At 35.0% G+C, this 18,600-nt stretch overlaps 1 protein-coding gene across 3 annotated transcripts in view; it reads left to right on the top strand.

Annotated features, from left to right (window-relative positions):
• ITSN1 (intersectin 1) overlaps positions 1 to 18,600 on the top strand; it is a 105,092-nt gene that overhangs the window by 47,494 nt on the left and 38,998 nt on the right. For 2 of the 3 annotated variants that reach the window (XM_029085537.1, XM_029085538.1), the window contains exons 17-23: positions 2,134 to 2,363; positions 3,743 to 3,864; positions 10,816 to 11,060; positions 12,785 to 12,944; positions 13,777 to 13,982; positions 14,680 to 14,762; positions 16,891 to 17,057. In XM_029085537.1, coding sequence (XP_028941370.1) covers positions 2,134 to 2,363; positions 3,743 to 3,864; positions 10,816 to 11,060; positions 12,785 to 12,944; positions 13,777 to 13,982; positions 14,680 to 14,762; positions 16,891 to 17,057 — 1,213 coding nt within the window. Of the gene's footprint in view, positions 1 to 2,133; positions 2,364 to 3,742; positions 3,865 to 5,826; positions 5,842 to 10,815; positions 11,061 to 12,784; positions 12,945 to 13,776; positions 13,983 to 14,679; positions 14,763 to 16,890; positions 17,058 to 18,600 lie in introns of all 3 variants that reach the window. The other variant, XM_010170323.1, reaches the window with a different exon arrangement.

Genomic DNA, 18,600 nt, shown 5'->3' on the forward strand with positions numbered 1-18,600 from the left:
CAAATTCCATGATTAAAATAGGAGATTGTCAGAACAGTGAATTCATTAACTTGTTAGATGACTTGACATTGAAGGCAGAAAGGTGTAGCAGTATTTCATAGAGGAAGGAGTGATATCCTTCACACTGGTGTTTTAACCTCTACTCATGGTATAATGATGTGCAATATTGAAATTGTATCAGCAATTTCATTGAGAACCAAAGACTTTTTTGAGCTTGCAAGTTAGTAGCTGCTGTCTTAAACAGATGGTGGGTACCTTAACACCTCTCAGAAAATATTCTTGTCACCTCAAAGCTTACATTGACAGAGATGAGATTTTTGACCTCTGGTGCTAACGTACTGTTTGAAAAATTGATTTTTCCCCTTAAGGAAATATGTATTTTTTTCACACAGTTTTTGGCTAGGAGTCTGTGTTGTCCTTCAACAAAATATATTCTATATAGTAGACCAAATCTGTAATCACCAGCTTGTTGTTGTATGTTTGTCACTAATTTTGGTGAGTATGAAGAAAGTATAGAAGTGGAATAGGTCATGAAACAAAATAAAGTGCACTGTGCATCTGTTATAGCCTTTACACCTTTACTGGTGCAAATTGTTTCTAACAGAGAATATTTATTATTTCCTTCTGTTGTCTTGTCCTCTGTCAGAGGGGAAGGTCTTGTTAGCTTTCAGAGTCGGGAATGTGAAATTTTCTGAATAGTTCTGCAAGAGCGCTGTATGAAGCTTGCAGATATTGTTACTCCTTGCACCTCAACAGGAGGATCAAGGCTGCCATATTTTCTGATTACTGGGTTTGTTTTTTTTTCCTGATTTGGCTTTTTTGAGTCTTACCTAGGGATGTTTGTGGCTTTGAGAAAATAAGTAGAACCAATTTGTTTGGTTGCTGTTCTTGACTTCTTCCTGTATTTTAGAGCTAAAGTCAGTGCTGAGCAGATAAAAATTGAAGTGTATAATTTGCTGCTTATTCGGTTTCAGGGAAGATTTTATGGTAGGAATTAATTATTGAAAATGTCTGGTGCTAGCTGTAGCTGATATCTACAGGCCTAGATTAAATAAAAGGAGTTGTGGGGCAAATGAAAACGGTTACTTGCAATGCTGATATAATGGGATACTCAGATTGCTTGAATTAGACTGCCTGGGAAGAGATTTTGAAAAGCAGCCTTATAACTACATGAAACTGAAGGCTTATGTCTAGGTTCTTGGATGCTAAGGATTTTTATTTCTTCAGCCAAGGGACTTCTTTTTTTTCTCTCTTCTCTCTCTTTTTCTTTCTCCTTTCTCCATATGGTTCATTACTTTAAACAATTGATTTATGAATCCCATGGAAAACTATGAAAAGAGAATACTCAAATATTGTGGAATTCCCAAGTTGAGTTGAAGAGAGGTAGGACTGAAAGTGTAAGATACTGGAAGCTCATAATTTTCAGAGCAGTGTGTGCTGAGTAAGAGACTGTTCTAAGATAGCTCTGTAAAGTTTCCTACAGTAATTAGAAAAACACAAGTAAATATATTTATTTTCATATCATTGTAGAGGAGGTCATGACCCCAATAAAGAAGGTAAAGTTTAGCACTTACAAATCTCTGAAGAACTCTGTCAAAAAAAAAAACAAAACACAACAGTGTTGAATGTTTATGCCTATCTTACATTCAGCTCCAAAACATAACTAGTTTATAATTTCTATATGGTCAGGTTGCTCTGTACCTTTTTTAGAGTTCTGTGGAATTGTACTGTAAAGGTACAGAATTGATGCGTGAATTAAGATGAAAAATTATATTAAAGGTGGTGTTCTAAATGGGAAGACAAAGCAATTCAAGGTGATGGAGGCCTGCACTTAGTAGTAAGTGACATGAAATAGTGTTCTTTCACTTGTCTGAGAGTCACACCTCCCTCTTTATGAATATATACAGAGTTATAGCAAATCTTTCTGAATATTTCTCCTTTGCCCTCTAGGAGTCATTGTGTAAGATGATGCTGTGGAGTGGTTGATAACTCACCAAAATAAAATCAACAGTTCTTGCAGGGTATGGAAAAGCCATAAAGAGTACACTTTAGACTATAGATCATACAAAAGGACAACTAAATTTTATAGTCTTTTGCTTGACTGGCTTAAAAAGCATCTTAATTGTCCAACAGGCGAATACAGGAACGGGATAAACAGCGGCTTGATCGGGTGCAACCAGAAGAAGAAATTAATTGGCCAAAAAAGATTCAGGAAGACGAAAAGCAAAAAAGGGAAGAAATAACCAAGAAAAAGGAAAGTGAGGATAAGGGGAAACCAGAAATGCAAGAGAAACTGAGTAAGCTTTTCCAACCACATCAAGAGCCAATCAAGCCAGCTGTCCAGGCTCCTTGGTCAAATGCAGGTAGAGGAAAAAAATCAAGAAATGCCATTGCACATGGCTTTTGAACAATTCTTTTCTGTTTTGTCTTTCTGTTTAATACAGAAGAATATTATGTTTCAAGATTGGATTGCTGGTCTTATTAAAGTAAAACATGTATGGATTGAGCTCTAGACTCCAAAAAGTTGTTCTTTTAGTCTTTACCAGTCTTCCTAAAAGTATGGTGTTTAGCAGACTGTAAAGCACAGTTGATGAGACTCATAGTGTCAACTGAAGAGAGAATTTTAGCTGTGAGTTGTTGTAAGATTTTGATGCAAGTTGTCAAAAATAATTTCTGTACTTTTCTTTACAGTTCTTATTTCAGTGTGGAATATGCCTTGGGACTTCTTAGTGTAGTAGAAATATGCCATTTAGTTATCCTTTTTCCTCCTCCCCCTTCTCTGTGCATGTTGTTTACTGAACAAATGACTTGAAGTCTAGCATACAATCCTTTTTTTTTCTGCTATAAACACACTCATCTTCAGCTGAAAGTGCACTGTAACCTGATTTTTGCCCATGTTTGGAATAGCATCGTTCCCCCTTAAGTGGTTTTGATACGTACACAAGAGAACTGATTGGGAATATAAAATCTGTTTAAATACTTGATCAAAGGATTGCATAAAGGGGAAATTACTTTCTATCTTTTAGCCCAGATCTAGAATTTACTTAATTTAATATGTCCTCTTGCTTGGTTTTCTTTGTACAGATTAGCAGAGGGCACCTTTATGATCTAATAGACAAAATAGGAAGTGCATTATACAAGATTTAGCTTATATCTTTGGGGTTTTTCTATATTCTTCTTTTTCTAATAATGCATGTTTAGCATGTAATTTTTTTATAACACCATGTGTAAGTGACCTCTCTTCAGCCATCCTGTATGTTCTAGGACATTTTGAAACATCTTTCTTGGAAGTATAGTCAGGCTGCAAATGAAGTTGCTGCACAAGCAGGCTCTAAAAGTATTTGGGGATACCACTGGTATATGCAAGAACATCACTGTTCGAATTGAACCTATGGCTGACCAGATTTAACCTACAAAATCATTGAAGCATTTGAGAAGTCGTATATGTTGCATCTTACATGATTCTTTCTATGAAAATAAGTGTATATATCATAAAAGTTAAAATATAGTACTATTTTACCTGATGTTTAGAAAAGAAAATAGTAAGAAAATTATATTTTAAAGAATTCATTTTCATATTTCCCCTTGTGTAAAAGGGGGTAATATACTTCCTACAGACAATGTAAAGCTTGATAATTTTTGTCTCCAGTTTCGCCTCATTTTTCAAATATTTAAAAATGATGTGTTTTGATTTTTTTGTTTGTTTGTTTCTTTGTATCTGTGTGTTTTTTCCTTTACTCAGAGAAAGCTCCTCTAACCATTTCTGCTCAGGAGGATGTAAAAATAGTCTATTATAGAGCACTGTATCCTTTTGAATCAAGAAGCCACGATGAAATCACTATTCAGCCTGGCGACATAGTCATGGTAAGAAGGGATTGTGATATTAATTGAGCTTTTGCACTTGTGTGGTTGAAATTATATATGGCAAGATTTTTTACAGACTTTGAGAGAAGTATTTCGGTGAATACCAGAATGATGTGATATGACATAGCAACCCTATTATAATAAGGGATAGCTTCTTAGAGTTCATTGTAAGTGTAAAATTTAAACATAAACTTTGAGTAGATTTTTAGTATGCTGAACTCTGTGTGTCTGTCAATGTGTTTGAAAAGGTTCCTACACAAAATTTAGCTCAGTGAGAGGTTTCTTGTCCTCTAAGCTACCTAGGGAATAAAGTTACTGTTATTTCCTCTTGAGAGAGTGGCTATTATGTGTGGAATCAAAAAGTAGCTTTGACAAATAAAGTATGTTTCTAATAATAAATTTACCTTTTTATAAAAATAGTACAAGAGCAATGTAAAAAAATTTAATTTGGAAAATTGCCTGTATTAAGAGTGCGTGATGTCCAGTGTGATACTACGTGAAGCAATTATCTACAAGATAGCTACACTTCCGTCACGATCACATAGACATTAACATAGTCTTTGTACGGTGGTGATACTTTTTCAGTAGTACTGGAAATTTTTTGTACAACTGTTTTGATGACAGCTTTTGGCATAGTGATCTCCTACAATTGTAACTTGTAACTGTTTGTATGATAACTTATTCTGGTTATTTTTTTTAACTAACTCTTTAGTGAGATATTTTTACATTTATTTTAAAGAGGATGTACAGTAGATAAAATGTCATTTCTAAAAAGTGGAAACTTCAAAACCTAAAAGTTTGGTGGCAGGTGTGTTGATACAAGAGTAATTTCCTTTCTTTTTTTTAAGTAGATTATGAGATATGAGGATATGGTCAGCCTATAACTGTTGTGTTAAACTCTAAAGTGATATTCTGCTTTTGTTTCTATAATTATCTCTAAAATTACAGTTCTGTTGTTAATGCCTGAAGTTATTAAATGTGTATATTAATATTAATAAATTACTAGTATGGTCTTAACATGCATATGTCTATTTATAATGAAAATTCCTAGTGTAACTGTTAAATGATACCTTGTTAATTGTGAGAAAGTATATTCATTATAGTGTTCTACCCAACAAAATTTATTTTAAGAGCTGTTGCGTTTTGGCACAGTTTAGTAAGAATGGAATCTGGAAAAAATACACTTTATAGACTGTCATAAGTAATGGTAACTTTTTTAAAAAGCATGTATTCTGGGCAGATGAGCATTCATCTCAGCCTTTTTGTTTTTGTTTTTGTTTTTTTTTTTCCTTGGTTGGGTTTTTTTAAATTGATTCAGCTTCACACTGAAGTCTTTGTGGTAGTAGAATCTGCTTTTGGAAAATAAAAGATGAATCCTGGATTAGTAGCCCTACTGAATGAGTCAGGAAGAGGCTCAATGTCAGTTTGAATAACAGTGCAATGTGGTTTTATTCTGCATCAAGAAATAGTATTGGTCAGTCAGCTGTTAAATGAGAGAGAATACAGGTACATGGGTCTCCTTAGACTGTTGAAAAATGCTCTGTCTTGCTTTCTTGGGAAATAGATTATAGCCTAGGCATATAAGTAAACTTTTTTTCCTTGAGGAAGAATGCTCACTATCAGGTAGACATTCAAGGAAATAACATTTTTGCCAAAAATATATGATTCTAAGGAGTATTTCACATGTTTTAAATAGAGGCTTTGAGGTAATCTGAGTCTTCCTATATGTTACTTTTGGACTTTAACTTACTCTACAAAAGTAGAGTCACTTCTCTCAATTGTCTTTATTTAACTTGCTTTTAACAATAATTAAACCTGATGAGTGATACTTGTGGGATTTATCTCCTGCTCTGTAGTAATTGCTTAAAGGGGCTACTCTTAGAAAACCTAATATAAGTGAGATACTTTTGTGAAATGTGTTATAATTCTGCCTTGCTTTAAATCATTGCTTTCCTGATGGAGGTTAAAAGGGAATGGGTAAGTGTGCTATATGACTGTTAGGTAGTCTATGCAATTTGTTCATTTTCATAAATACAGATGTTGTTACCATGTAGTTTACTTGGTTTTGAATTCACCTAGGGTAAAATTAACAAACTAGCTCACATTGTCAAAAGTAATTTAAGTGCAATGGACCACAACTTACTTTTGATATTGGGCATTTGGACTCCTAGCCTCTTCTCTGTCCTTAAGTGTTTGTCATGTCCTGTGGTTCCAAAAGGTTTGAGTTGGTTACATTTTTTGGAAAATAATAATTTACAAGCTTACATGTTAAAGTGTGTCTAATTTATGACATAAATGTAACTCTGTAGTTAAGCTGACCTATATGGTTCAGAGTTTACTGTGTGCAACAAAGTAAGTGTTGGTTAGAATAACTGTGTTCTAATATACACAGATTTAGTACTTCACCATATTAACCCTTATAAATGGCTTTGTATGTGCAGGCTTGTATAGTCATGTCCTGTAATCATATAGCTGTACGGAAGATACCACCCAAACTGTAACTGCTGTGAGCCAAGAATCCATCTGAAAGCCCAAATCCATTGAGTGCACACATGGGAACCAGGCCCAAATCCTGGGTGTGAATAGGACTGCAGAATTCGTTATGTCAGAATGACTTGTGGCTTTAATAGATGTATAGCTTGTAAATAGTCTTTACAACAGTATAATGCACTTATGCACTGTGCATGAATCTTGAGACCTGTCTTGGTGGAAATGAAGGAGAAGAGTAAGGGTTTATTCTGAAAGGAGAAGTATTTGCAAATTTCAGGAGGGCTTTCTTCTGCCTGACTTTCCAGATCATGTAGTTATCTGTAGCACTGTGCAACGAATGTGTGGGGCATGGGTTGTATTTTTTTTTTCTTTTTAATTATAGGATTTATTTTCTCCTAACTTGGATTTCTGCTTTCTCTGCTTCTTATCTTTCTATGTACTTTAAATTTCTTTCACTGTTAGCTCCTGATTTATAATCCTAATTATAACTTAACCAAGCTTTTGTCCCGGAATGAAATACCCTGAGCCAAGAAAGCCCCTTTTCAGGGCTCTGTGTGTTCAAGAAGTTGTTTCTATTATGTGTGTGAATATATGTATACAATGTATGGATAACTTTTCTTTTGGATAGCTCTCTTGCAGAGCAAATCCTGCTGGCATTTGCTGCTGTAAGGCTCTAGCTTGACATAAATGAATGGATTGTGTTGTTGCTGATAATACTTTATATAATACAGCTTATTTAAATAAACTTAAGCCTAATTCTGTGAAATACAGGTGAATTATTGAATTACTGAACTGTAGTGGCTCTGATAGCAGGAGAATGTAAGTTAAATAGGAAGTTCATAAGGAAGCTTCCATGGAAAGTCTAAAGCAATTTCATAATGATATTTTTTTGTCAGTTTTGTTAGTTGTTGATTGTGAGAGTTAGAATGAACGTCCTTTGTGTTAGACACATAGACAGTCTTGTTGTGTTAGATCCTGTGTAGGCGTAGTCAGTGTATGGCCTCTGGCCTGCTGAGCTTATATTCAACATTATAACAGGAATTCCAGTAGTCTCAAAATATCCAGATCAAAAGCCTACAAGTGCAATAGAATTAAAATGATAATTTAATGAATAGATAGTTGAACAAAACAGACGATGGTACTCTGTTTAGCTTTGATTAAATACTTTTTGTGAGAGTATTAGGGTTTGGCTTCGTATGTAGAGTGAATATCTACCATAAAACAGGGCTTCTCTTTGTGTGTGTGTGTGCACTGCTGGTGATACACCAGGCAGGTTAAAGTGGCATAGGCCACTGCAAAGCCAGCGTTTCTGTTGACAAAGATACTAACTTGACCTATTGCTTTTGCTGTGTAGAGTTGTCCTTAGTCCCATCCTGTCACTTGTGTTCAGTCACTGGAACCTGTGTAGCTGTAAGCTGGGGCCCTAAAGTATGGTTGAACAAATAAGAATAAAACCACACACCCTATAATTCACTATTAAGGTGTACATTTAAAGTCTAGTTGTATTTTGGAAAAAAATAATCTGGGATAGTTTGTCATAGGGACTTGAGGATGAGTGTAAAAAATATAAAGAAATTAAAACAAATGAATTTTAAAAAGGTTCAAAGGAATTTATTTAAAGTTCCAGTACTGTACTACAAAACCAGATGTAAATTGTATTTTGTATGAATCACTGAGAAACCAGATTTTTTTAATTAATTATAGAGTTAAAATTATCCTTCAAAGTGTCTTTTCATGGCTATACATAGAAAACTTAATTGGATTGAATAAGTGTAAATTTTACTATCCTAATAGGCTGGTTTATGAATTGTTTTAACTTAAAACTGTCTTCTAAAGATATTAAATCGGTTCTCTTTGAAACCCTTTGATAGGTTTTTTTTTTTTTTTCCCCTCTACTTGTACAAAGCATTTTTTCTGAAAAATCACAATGGTTTCTGTGTGACTGTGATTCATTTCAAAGATGCCCTTTTTAGATCATCACCATAAGAGATTTTTGGCTTTTCAGTCCTCATTCTTTTGTATATTAGTGATTGCAGTTACTACCTGACCGATTGAATGAGAGTAGAAGCTATGTGTGACTTATTACTGTTTGGATCATTCAACTTGGCGTCAGGTGCTGATAATCCATTTCTCCCTCTCTCCCAAGATTCACCCTCTGCTGTGACCTTCCATCACTCATACTGCTGCTTTAACTATCCTGTTCAGTGCTGCAGTGGAAATTTTGCTCTGCACAGCAGTAAAACCACATTGAACTGGTCAAGCATGTAGTCTGCTTATTTCTGGGTTTGCTTTGAGTTAATAGGGACTGAGACAGAAGATGGACCCAACAAAAACAGAAATAATGGATTCTTTTGCACCAAAAGAGGGTTGTGGGATACACATTACAATAGGAGGCAGTCAGAGAGTCAACAACTGGCCTCAGGCAAAGCAATCTATCAGCAGCTCAAGTGATTAGTCCGGGGACAATCAGAGGCAGAAGCTTTGCTGCTTCTATTTCAGTCACTTCTAGACAAAAGTATGATGGTCCCACCTTTAGTCTAGAGTGACTAATTTGCACCACTGCACCGTTTTTGTTGCCACTAATTTTATTTTTTTCCTCCAAACAAGCAGCTGATCGGGTTATATTTTGTTAAAATTGATAGAGTGAATTCATAGGTGTGTTTCCAACTGTAGAAACACCCAGCTTGAGACACTACTGTATGCTGTTTTCATATGCTGTCATATCCTGAAAACTCCTTTGACTGAAAAGGATACTGTTTCTTATTCCTTAGCTCAAGGAACATTCTGTAACCAACAAGTCCCTCACACTGATAATCGATTAGGTTGCCCAAGGAAGTTGTAGATGCCCCCTCCCTGGAAGTGTTCAAGGCCAGGCTGGATGAGGCTTTGAGCAACCTGGTCTAGTGGAAGGTGTCCCTGCTGATGGCAGGGGGGTTGGAACTGGATGATCTTTAAGGTCCCTTCCAACCCTGACCATTCTGTGATTCATTCTATGACTCTATGATTTTTAGGAAATAATGCCAGGTGGTTTAGAAGTACAAATCTAAGAATCTCTGACTCCTGTACTGTTATCTGCCACAGTCAACTCTTGAGTTATGCTGTCGTTTGAAATTCTTACGTATTTTGAAAAACTGATTGCCACTGGCCTAAACAGATGAGAGAAATTCTTGCCAAAAACCAGCTACTGTGTACAATTAGTCATCTGAGTTTTTATTACTGGCCTGGTTTTACTGCTGACTTGACTATTGCTGGGGAATCTGCAGCTACACACAGCAGATAGTTGTACAAAGTAGGTGTTATTTACATGTCAAAGGTGCCAACATATTCATATGCGACGGTTTGCTTGAAAACCAAGATTCTTTTGACCTGTCAAAGAGATGACATAGCTAGAACACCAAATTTACCAAAATTATTGCAGAATACAGTTATTGACTTTTTTCTTCTAAAAAGTTTCTGCAACTGACATTGCCTTGGAAGTATTTAGCCACCATATCAATTCACGAAGGGTAGCAATAGTGAATTACTTTTCTTCTGTGATTCTTGCTGAATAGGGTTAGCTGCAGCTTGGAATTTAAACCGATCACTTTTGTTGAAATAGCAGACTAAGACAGGAGTCTGTCAGTAGAGCTTAGAAAATAAATGTGTGAAATGTTTAAGAAAAGTTAACAGGAAAGTGTGAAATTTGCAAAATCGTAGCTTAACATGATTATAATAATAAGTGTGAATTAAAATACAGCTGCAAAAATAGCCCTGTTTCATCCAGTCCTTTATGGCTTGACAAAGATATCAGAGTGAGGGGAAAGAACAGAGGCCTGCAAATTCACATATGAAAACTTACTATGGAGTTGTTTTGTATAAATATGTAATTGTTTTGTATAAATGCAGTAGTGGATTTGTTTTGAATTGTTTAATTGGTGTTGTTTTTAATATACTGTGTTTTTTTGTTGGATTTTCTGTGAGAGAAAAATCTAGGAGAACTTGTTAAAAGCTGTGTTTTGTGTTAGTTAAACCAGAAATATCAATATTTAAAAGATTTCTCTAGAACTCACTTCTCCCAAATCTGCTGTACTATGACAGACTTTCAAGCAACTGTTTTAAAAACCATGCTTGGCTTATGCATTAGGACTGAATTTTATTTTTTTTTTTTAACTCATCATCAAGAAATCCTTTTGATTGTGGCTGGGGGCCGGGGGGGTGGGGGTGTGTAAAAGAATTGCAAAGCAGTATTGCCTTGCAGAATATTTCCTTCTCTATTAATGTGCCATAGAAGGAATAGCCATCAACATAATCGTCCAAAGGTATATTCAATAACAACAACAAAATTCTACCTAGATGGAACTTCTAATGAAGGTGTCATGTCTCTGCAACCAGAGAAACTTAGTAACTGTGGATGAGTTGTTTAAAGCAAAAATTCCATTTCTATGTTATGTTTCTTAACTTTCTACCTTAATGCATCTACAGGTGGATGAAAGCCAGACTGGAGAACCAGGGTGGCTTGGTGGAGAACTGAAGGGGAAAACTGGATGGTTCCCTGCAAACTATGCAGAGAAAATACCTGAAAATGAAGTTCCATCTTCTGTAAAGCCAGCAATTGAGGCCCCTGCTGCTCCTAAAGTTTCTATGCATGAATCCACTACATCGCTAGGAACTCCTGCTTCTACGGAGTGTACTACAACTACCAATAACTGGGCAGACTTCAGTTCAACGTATGTTTGGGTAGTGATTATCACCTTATGTGTGTTGGAGTCCTTTTTAATCGATTTGACTGTGGTGGCAGTTAAGAGAGGGTATCAAGATTGCAAAATAAAAATAGCTTGTTTAAAGTAAAATATTTTTTCTGTAGTAAATAGTTAAAATCACAGCCTTGTGGAACTTTAATCATGCTCCCATCATATATGCCTGAGCAATGCAGAAGGACAGTCACAAATAGGTGACATTCCTAAGATAACATGGTGGAAATACCAAAGTGTTCACCTTCCTTCTCTTAAATTAATTGATGCCAGTCCTCATTGAAGGGTTCCAACTTGGATTATGCAAAATGTGATAATGACAGAGTTAACATGAAAAGATGGTTTATTAATTCCTTATCACAACATTAATAAGACTGATTCAAGTAGAACATGTGCCCTTCCCTAGATGTCTTGTTAACTCAACTTAATGCTCTATGCAGTATTATCAACCCTGTGTAAATGGGGTTGGGTAAGTACTTATCTTATTTTTGGATCTTGTAATACATACTTGTAAATTAAAATCTTAAATTAAATTATTACAGTACATAATATGTTCTATTTCAAAATTTTCATCAAATAGGTCACAGCAGCTTTTCCAGTTATGTAACCTTTTTTTCTGTTTTACTACACACAGTCATTTTTCTGAGGGAGGAGAGTAAGACTAAATCTTTAGCTTCCTGGAGATGTCTGGCACATACTGGATTTTATTGTTTGTAATAAATAATACTTTTGACAAAACTGTTTTTACCCTATGTCGATAATGCATGCTTTTCATAAAAATTAATATTCATTTTCAGTACAAAGTGAGTCTCAGCACATTTATACTATTAATACTGTCCTTGACATGGTATAGGGGTTAGGGATGGTTGTGGCCTTTGGACACTTACAATCTAGGTGGACAATAATTGATTACTCCAAGTAACAACACAAGCAACAGGCAAAGGAGACTTGGGTTTAAGACAAGTGCTTTGTTTACACTCGTAGAGATCAGGGGATTTTGTTCATTTAAGTGCGCATTTGGAGGCAGAGATTATGAGATTTAGTAGACATTTTAAAGCACAAGAGATAACATAAAAAGGATAAGAGGTTGCATAAAACTAAAGAGTTGAAAGAAGTCAGTAGGAAATCATAGAATCATAGAATAGATTGGGTTGGAAAAGACCTCCAAGATCATCAAGTCCAACCCCTGATCCAACTCCAATTACTATATCATGGCTCTAAGGGCCACGCCAAATAATTTTAAGCAAAAGAAAAAGGGTAAGGATTTGAAGGAGAAGCAGCAAAATGATGTATGAGGGAAAGGGACGTGAGAGGTCAGTGATGTGCAGGTGGGTTTTTTGTGGGTTTTGGGTTGGGTTTTTTTTGTTACTGCTTTCCACTGTAATATAGACTGCACTACTTGAACTTCTGTTGTATTGGGACACAGCTAAAAAATGAAACTAAATTGCAGGAACTGCTGGCCTTAAGTAGCAAAGTCAAGCCAACTGTATTTAGAGATTGCCTTTTTAAGATAAATTTATTGTTAGCCTATGTTTAATTGCACTACTTCCACTTGAGAGTTATGATGCTTATGAAACGTTCAATTAAAAGAAATTAACCTAGAATGCAGATTTTTTTTTTTCTGGACAATCTTCCTGCATGAGTGTTTTTATTCAGTTGAAAATGATAGGAATTAGGTCATCTCTTTTTTTTTTTTTCAGATGGCCAACAAACACTAGTGAGAAACCAGAGACTGACAACTGGGATGCCTGGGCAGCTCAGCCATCTCTAACTGTTCCCAGTGCAGGGCAGCTGCGGCAGCGATCAGCCTTCACTCCTGCCACTGTTACAGGATCATCTCCCTCTCCTGTCTTGGGTCAGGTGAGCACCTATATTCATTAAAAGTGTTCTGAGACAGCAGAAATGTTTGGAAAGCAAAGTATGAACGTTGACCATGCATTAAAACAGTCCCCTGAGATAGATAGGTAAGCTGTTTCAGTTTGGAGTGATGAACAGGTACTATACATCCATTTGCAAAATCTGTGGCAGAATTTAACGTGACATGGTTTGTGTCCTGCTGTTCTGTGATGGCTTTTTTAGGCTTTGGTGGTCCAGTCTTAATGTTTTGGATCAGTTCCTTGGGGCTTTCCCAAATCACATGACAATAACCTTCACTCCAAAGTGGATTATGTAGTTAAGTGGAATAGCAATGGCAAAGCTTCACATCAGATGAATTCTGTCCATCTGTTAAGGCATTTCCTTTTCCTCAGCTGAACATCATGCTGTTCTTGTAAGCTAATGTATTCTGAAAAATGCTAAATATCTTAGTATCTTTGAGCAAAAAACAGTTGGAATGTACAATTAATAACTTGGAGCAAAGCATCATTTTCCATAAAATTTATTTTAAGGCCTGCCAAAATAGCTTCATGAAGGTTTATTATGTGTATATCTTAATTGTAAAATTTTATTTAACTTGTTAAGCAAAACCTCTGATAATCTTCCATTGTAGTGATTACATGTTAACAATAGAAATGTAGGAGGACTGTAAATGTTTTTGGTATTACTTTTAAAGTTTAATTGACATACTTTGCTTTATGCAGTTGAGGGAGAGAATGTTGCTGTATAAGTGGTACAAGAATATAATTTCTTAAGCAGCTTTCTTTATGAAAGGGGGTGCATAACTAACTTCTCTTTTTTAAAAAAATTACATTAGGGTGAAAAAGTGGAGGGGCTTCAAGCACAGGCTTTGTATCCTTGGAGAGCGAAAAAAGACAACCACCTTAATTTCAACAAAAATGATATCATCACAGTTTTGGAGCAGCAAGATATGTGGTGGTTTGGAGAGGTTCAAGGACAAAAGGGGTGGTTTCCTAAGTCATATGTGAAGCTTATTTCAGGCCCCATTAGAAAGTCAACAAGGTATTTTATTTGCTTTTACCATACTTCACTTCTATACTGTAATAGTTAAATAAATAAGAAGAGTTGCACACTTGAGTTTTAAAGTTTAGGATCTACTCTGTGAAAATACTTTTTTTATATTACTTTCTCCTGAGGGGTTTTGACTTCCAACCATGGAAATTCATGTGAGGAATAAGAAAACTTATCTCAGTTCTCCTTAGGTCATGCATCACCAACAAAAGATCTAAAGCTTAATGAACAGTCTTAATTTTATGTGACTTGTAACTAAAAAAAATAGTGTGTTGGATTTTATGAATTACAACTATGTAAGTCATGGCTTATCTTTCGCCAAAATAAAAAGATCTACCTCAAAGCTTAATCACTTATCATTACTCTTGGAGGATGAAGAAATCAAAATCTGTTTCTGTGAAATGGGAAGACAACATTAACATTAGTAATATAGATGAGAATTGTTTTAGATATTTTTTTTTTTGAGGGAGAAGAGGAGGCGCAGAAACTTGTGTACTTAAGGCAGTTACCCAAACATAACAGTGACTGGCCATTCTACTTAAAAGCTTTAATTTGCACATATACTGTCTCTTCTTTTAAAATGTAGGGAATTGCTTACAGATGCAGATGCGTTTTTTAGTTTTTAAATATGATGATAATTTTTCTGAAGAGATTTAATTTCTTAAATAACCGTTATTTTCTTCTAAAGCATGGATTCTGGTTCCTCAGAAAGTCCTGCTAGTCTGAAAAGAGTAGCATCGCCAGCAACAAAAGCAACTATGTCAGGTGAAGGTAAGCATTTCAAACTGAATGGCATTAATGGTATTTTACTATCTAATTAAATAGTTACAAGAAACAAGCTCAGAATCAGATCTTTATGTTTTAGGATCGGGCCTGTTAAAATTGAAGTGCAAATCAGTTTGCCTCTAGAATGATTTAAAATTACTACAGTAAGAATTTATATATGTTGTGTATATAGAAGAAATAAAATAACTTCTGTAGTTTGTACTGTTTCTTGAATAAATTATTTTCTTAACAGTTCCTGATCTGGAATGGGTTTTTGTAGAGAGCCAAATAAGCACATCTGTACACATTCTTCATGATGTCAGGAATTATTGATAAATATCTCAATTGCACCAATTCCAGTGTTTCATTAAAGTTCTTAATTAAAGAAATTACAGTCAGTTATAGAATGTTGTGATCCTTATGGCCAAGGCTGCCCTTCATTTTTCAAGATGGAACCTGGGGCACAGACAGACAATTGTCCGGCCTCTGAAGGGTTGTAAAAGACTTGAATTCCTGGCTGTTACTGCCCTTCAGCTGGAGGTTAATGTCTCCACCCCAGCTGTGTTAACCGACTGTGTAAGCAATCTTAATCCACTTCAGTGCAGAGTCAGCTGGGTTAATTTAAATCACCATCAGAGTAAATCAATGAATCTAACTATAGGTTACAAATTAACATTTGTTTATAATCTCTACAGCACACCTTGTTTTTTTAACTACAATTCTATGTACGATTTTAAGTGAAAGAGTCTCTTTGCTTTCTGATGTATTTAATTTGCCACTGGCACGAGCAGTACAGAAATTTTAAAAAAGGGAGGGAATGATAAAGATGCATGTGACAAGGACAGTGAGATAATCAGTTATTTCAAAATGCAACTAGTCTTGCTCAATATATATTTGAGGAAAAGCAATGTAGAAATGCTAAGTCTGTTTTGTGAAGTACGTGATATCTCAGGTTATATGTTTGTATTAAAAATGAACACAACTTTTTAATAAAACATTTCAAAAAGCTGTATTTTTAAGAGATAATAAAGAACGGATTTAGCATCTTCTGTTATATTTAAAGGAAGAAAAATTCCATATGTATAGCATATACTATGATATTTAATGTGTCTGTTCATGTGTATGTGCATGCAAACAGATATGCGTGTTCTTCAGCTACAGTTGTTAGACAAACCATGTCTTAGCTTTCATTAAGGATACTAATTGTGGTTTGAATTCTTGCTGAACTTCCCCAAGCTAAGCTTTTTGGTCAGATTTAGTGTTCAAGCAAATAGAACAATTGCCAGCTGCAGTGGAATAATCGAACATTTTTGTTACATACGCATGAAAGTCTTCCTGAAATATTGTGGTCTAGCTGGTCCTAGGAGCAGAAGATGGAATCTTCAGAAATATGTTTTGTGCCTTTGTAATGTGTGATAATACTCAGTTAAGTAAGAATGTATCAAGCTGTATTGAAACTTGATAATTGTCTGAAATTCTTTGTAATCATTTACGTTAAAATTTTTCATGTAGTTCTGTGATTGAATTATGCATTGCATTTCTCAACATCAGTCTACTTGAGTGTTTTTGCACTTGAATACTCAGTAGTTGACTGTGTTTTAACAAAATGGAACACATTCAGGCTTTGTCTTAACATTTCCCAACCATCTGTTGCGTAAGCTGCAATGAGATGTGCACCCTTCATGCAAAGCTTCAAGTAATGAAAGAATTCATTGTATATGAGAGCCAAACAGCATATGTAAAATGAAGACTGTATCTAAGGATATTTGGATACTGAGACTTGCTGTGTCCAAGACTGAAAATTCTGATCTTCAACACAAGACAGAAACCATTGGGAAACATATTTTTAGAGTACTTTCTGATATAAACTAATAATTTACGTACATTTAAATTATACTAGCAAATTATTTAAAAAAAAAAATCCTCCAGAAGCAGTCTTTTGATAGGTTGTATTTAGTTCTGATAGATATCATGTTATGCATTAAATATTGAGGTTTCTATGAAGAGTAATCAATCAATTTGTCTTCTGTCCAGCCGGTGGATAGACTACATTATATTAGTTAGGTTTTGCAAATGATGATTGAGCCGTTTATCAAGTGTTTTCCCATGTTCTGTATTTATTTCCCTCTTACAGAGTATATTGCTATGTATACTTATGAGAGTTCTGAACAAGGAGACCTAACTTTTCAACAAGGTGATATGATTCTTGTGACAAAGAAAGATGGCGACTGGTGGACAGGAACACTGGGTGATAAATCAGGAGTTTTCCCATCTAATTATGTGAGACTCAAAGATTCTGAGGTAGAGACGTATTGAAATGTTATAAAATTGAGCTGGGGGAGGTATGTTTTATTTAATATTGTAGTGATAGTTGCAAGTCAGTGGATCATAAGGGAAGAAAAATATTTTGGAGTTTTACTGAATGTGAGATTGGAAAGGGAGAACAGTAATAGTTGCATTTTACAACTTAATGTTGTAAATAACTTTATGGATCATATATTTTAATGAATCTTGTATATGTTATTAGTTAACTTGACAGTTTTGTAGAGACAAATCAGAATAACTATGACTAATTTGTTTCTCAGGTAAGTTTTTAATGACTGAGTTGTATCTTACTGACATTATTTTTTAAAAAAAGATATAGAGAGTAATATTTTAGTGTCTTATCTTCCCCCCTACCTGTTGTCATTTTCTTGCAATCCAGGGGAACAAATTTTGCAACAAAACCTAGCTAGCTACTATACTTATTTGAAAGTTCTTGACTGAATATTAATGGTTCTGTTTCATATAATTTTTATCCTGGAATGATTTGATAGAACATGTCCATATGAGATTTTTTTTTTTGTTATTTATATTCCTCGTCTGTTTGAGAAGATAATTCATCTACTAGTAGGAATTAGCTTAGAGTTATAGTTGAATACAATACTGATCTCTTGATGAGAAGGGGTTCTTGTTTGTGTCTCTAAGAATAGTAGGGGTTTTAAAAGTAAATAAATAAATACAAATTACTGTATTTTTAGAAATCTGTCTGGTAAGGCTTTTTCTACAAGCCTTACTGCACAAGAATTCTGTGTGTATGTAGCACAATGAAAAAAAAAGTGTCTGCAATATAGAGCTTGAGCAATGTCACTCCTTAAAATTATTTCTGCTGATAGAAAAGCTGAAGAATAAAACCTGCAGTGAAATATGTAGCTGTGGAAAGCCTTTATATAATAAATTTCTAGATAGTAGAGAAATTTCAATAACATCCTGTGAGACAAGATTAAAAAAAATCTTAGTTAATGATATTTAATATTGCAGTCCTTGGGAGAAATAGTATTGCAATACTGCTCTCAGAAACACTTTAGAAACTTTTCTCATCTATATTTTGCATCATGTAACAATTTTCTTCCTTCCTTAGCACTATTAGTTTGAAAACTAATCAATCTTATACTGAAGAAGTCCTGTCTGAGTTTTGATTAGTTGTTCCCTCGTGTTGTGAGGTACACTTTTCTGTGCATATTAAGACTGTAGTTTCATAGTGTAGAATCATAAAATCAGAGAATCATTTTGGTTGGAAAAGACCTTTAAGATCATTGAGTCCAACCACAAACCTAACACTGCCAAGTTCACCTCTAAACCATGTCCCTCGCTCAACCACTTCCCTGGAGAGCCTGTTCCAATGCTTGATAACTGTTTCAGTGAAGAAATTTTTCCTAATATCCAATCTAAACTTCCCCTGACACAACCTGAGGCTGTTTCCTCTCGTCCTATCACTTGTTACTTGGGAGAAGAGACCAACACCCACCTCACTACAACCTCCTTTCAGATAGTTGTAGAGAGTGATAAGATCTCCCCTCAGCCT

Source organism: Antrostomus carolinensis, unplaced genomic scaffold, assembly GCF_000700745.2.
Source record: "Antrostomus carolinensis isolate BGI_N321 unplaced genomic scaffold, ASM70074v2 scaffold16326, whole genome shotgun sequence".
Lineage (NCBI taxonomy): Eukaryota > Metazoa > Chordata > Aves > Caprimulgiformes > Caprimulgidae > Antrostomus > Antrostomus carolinensis.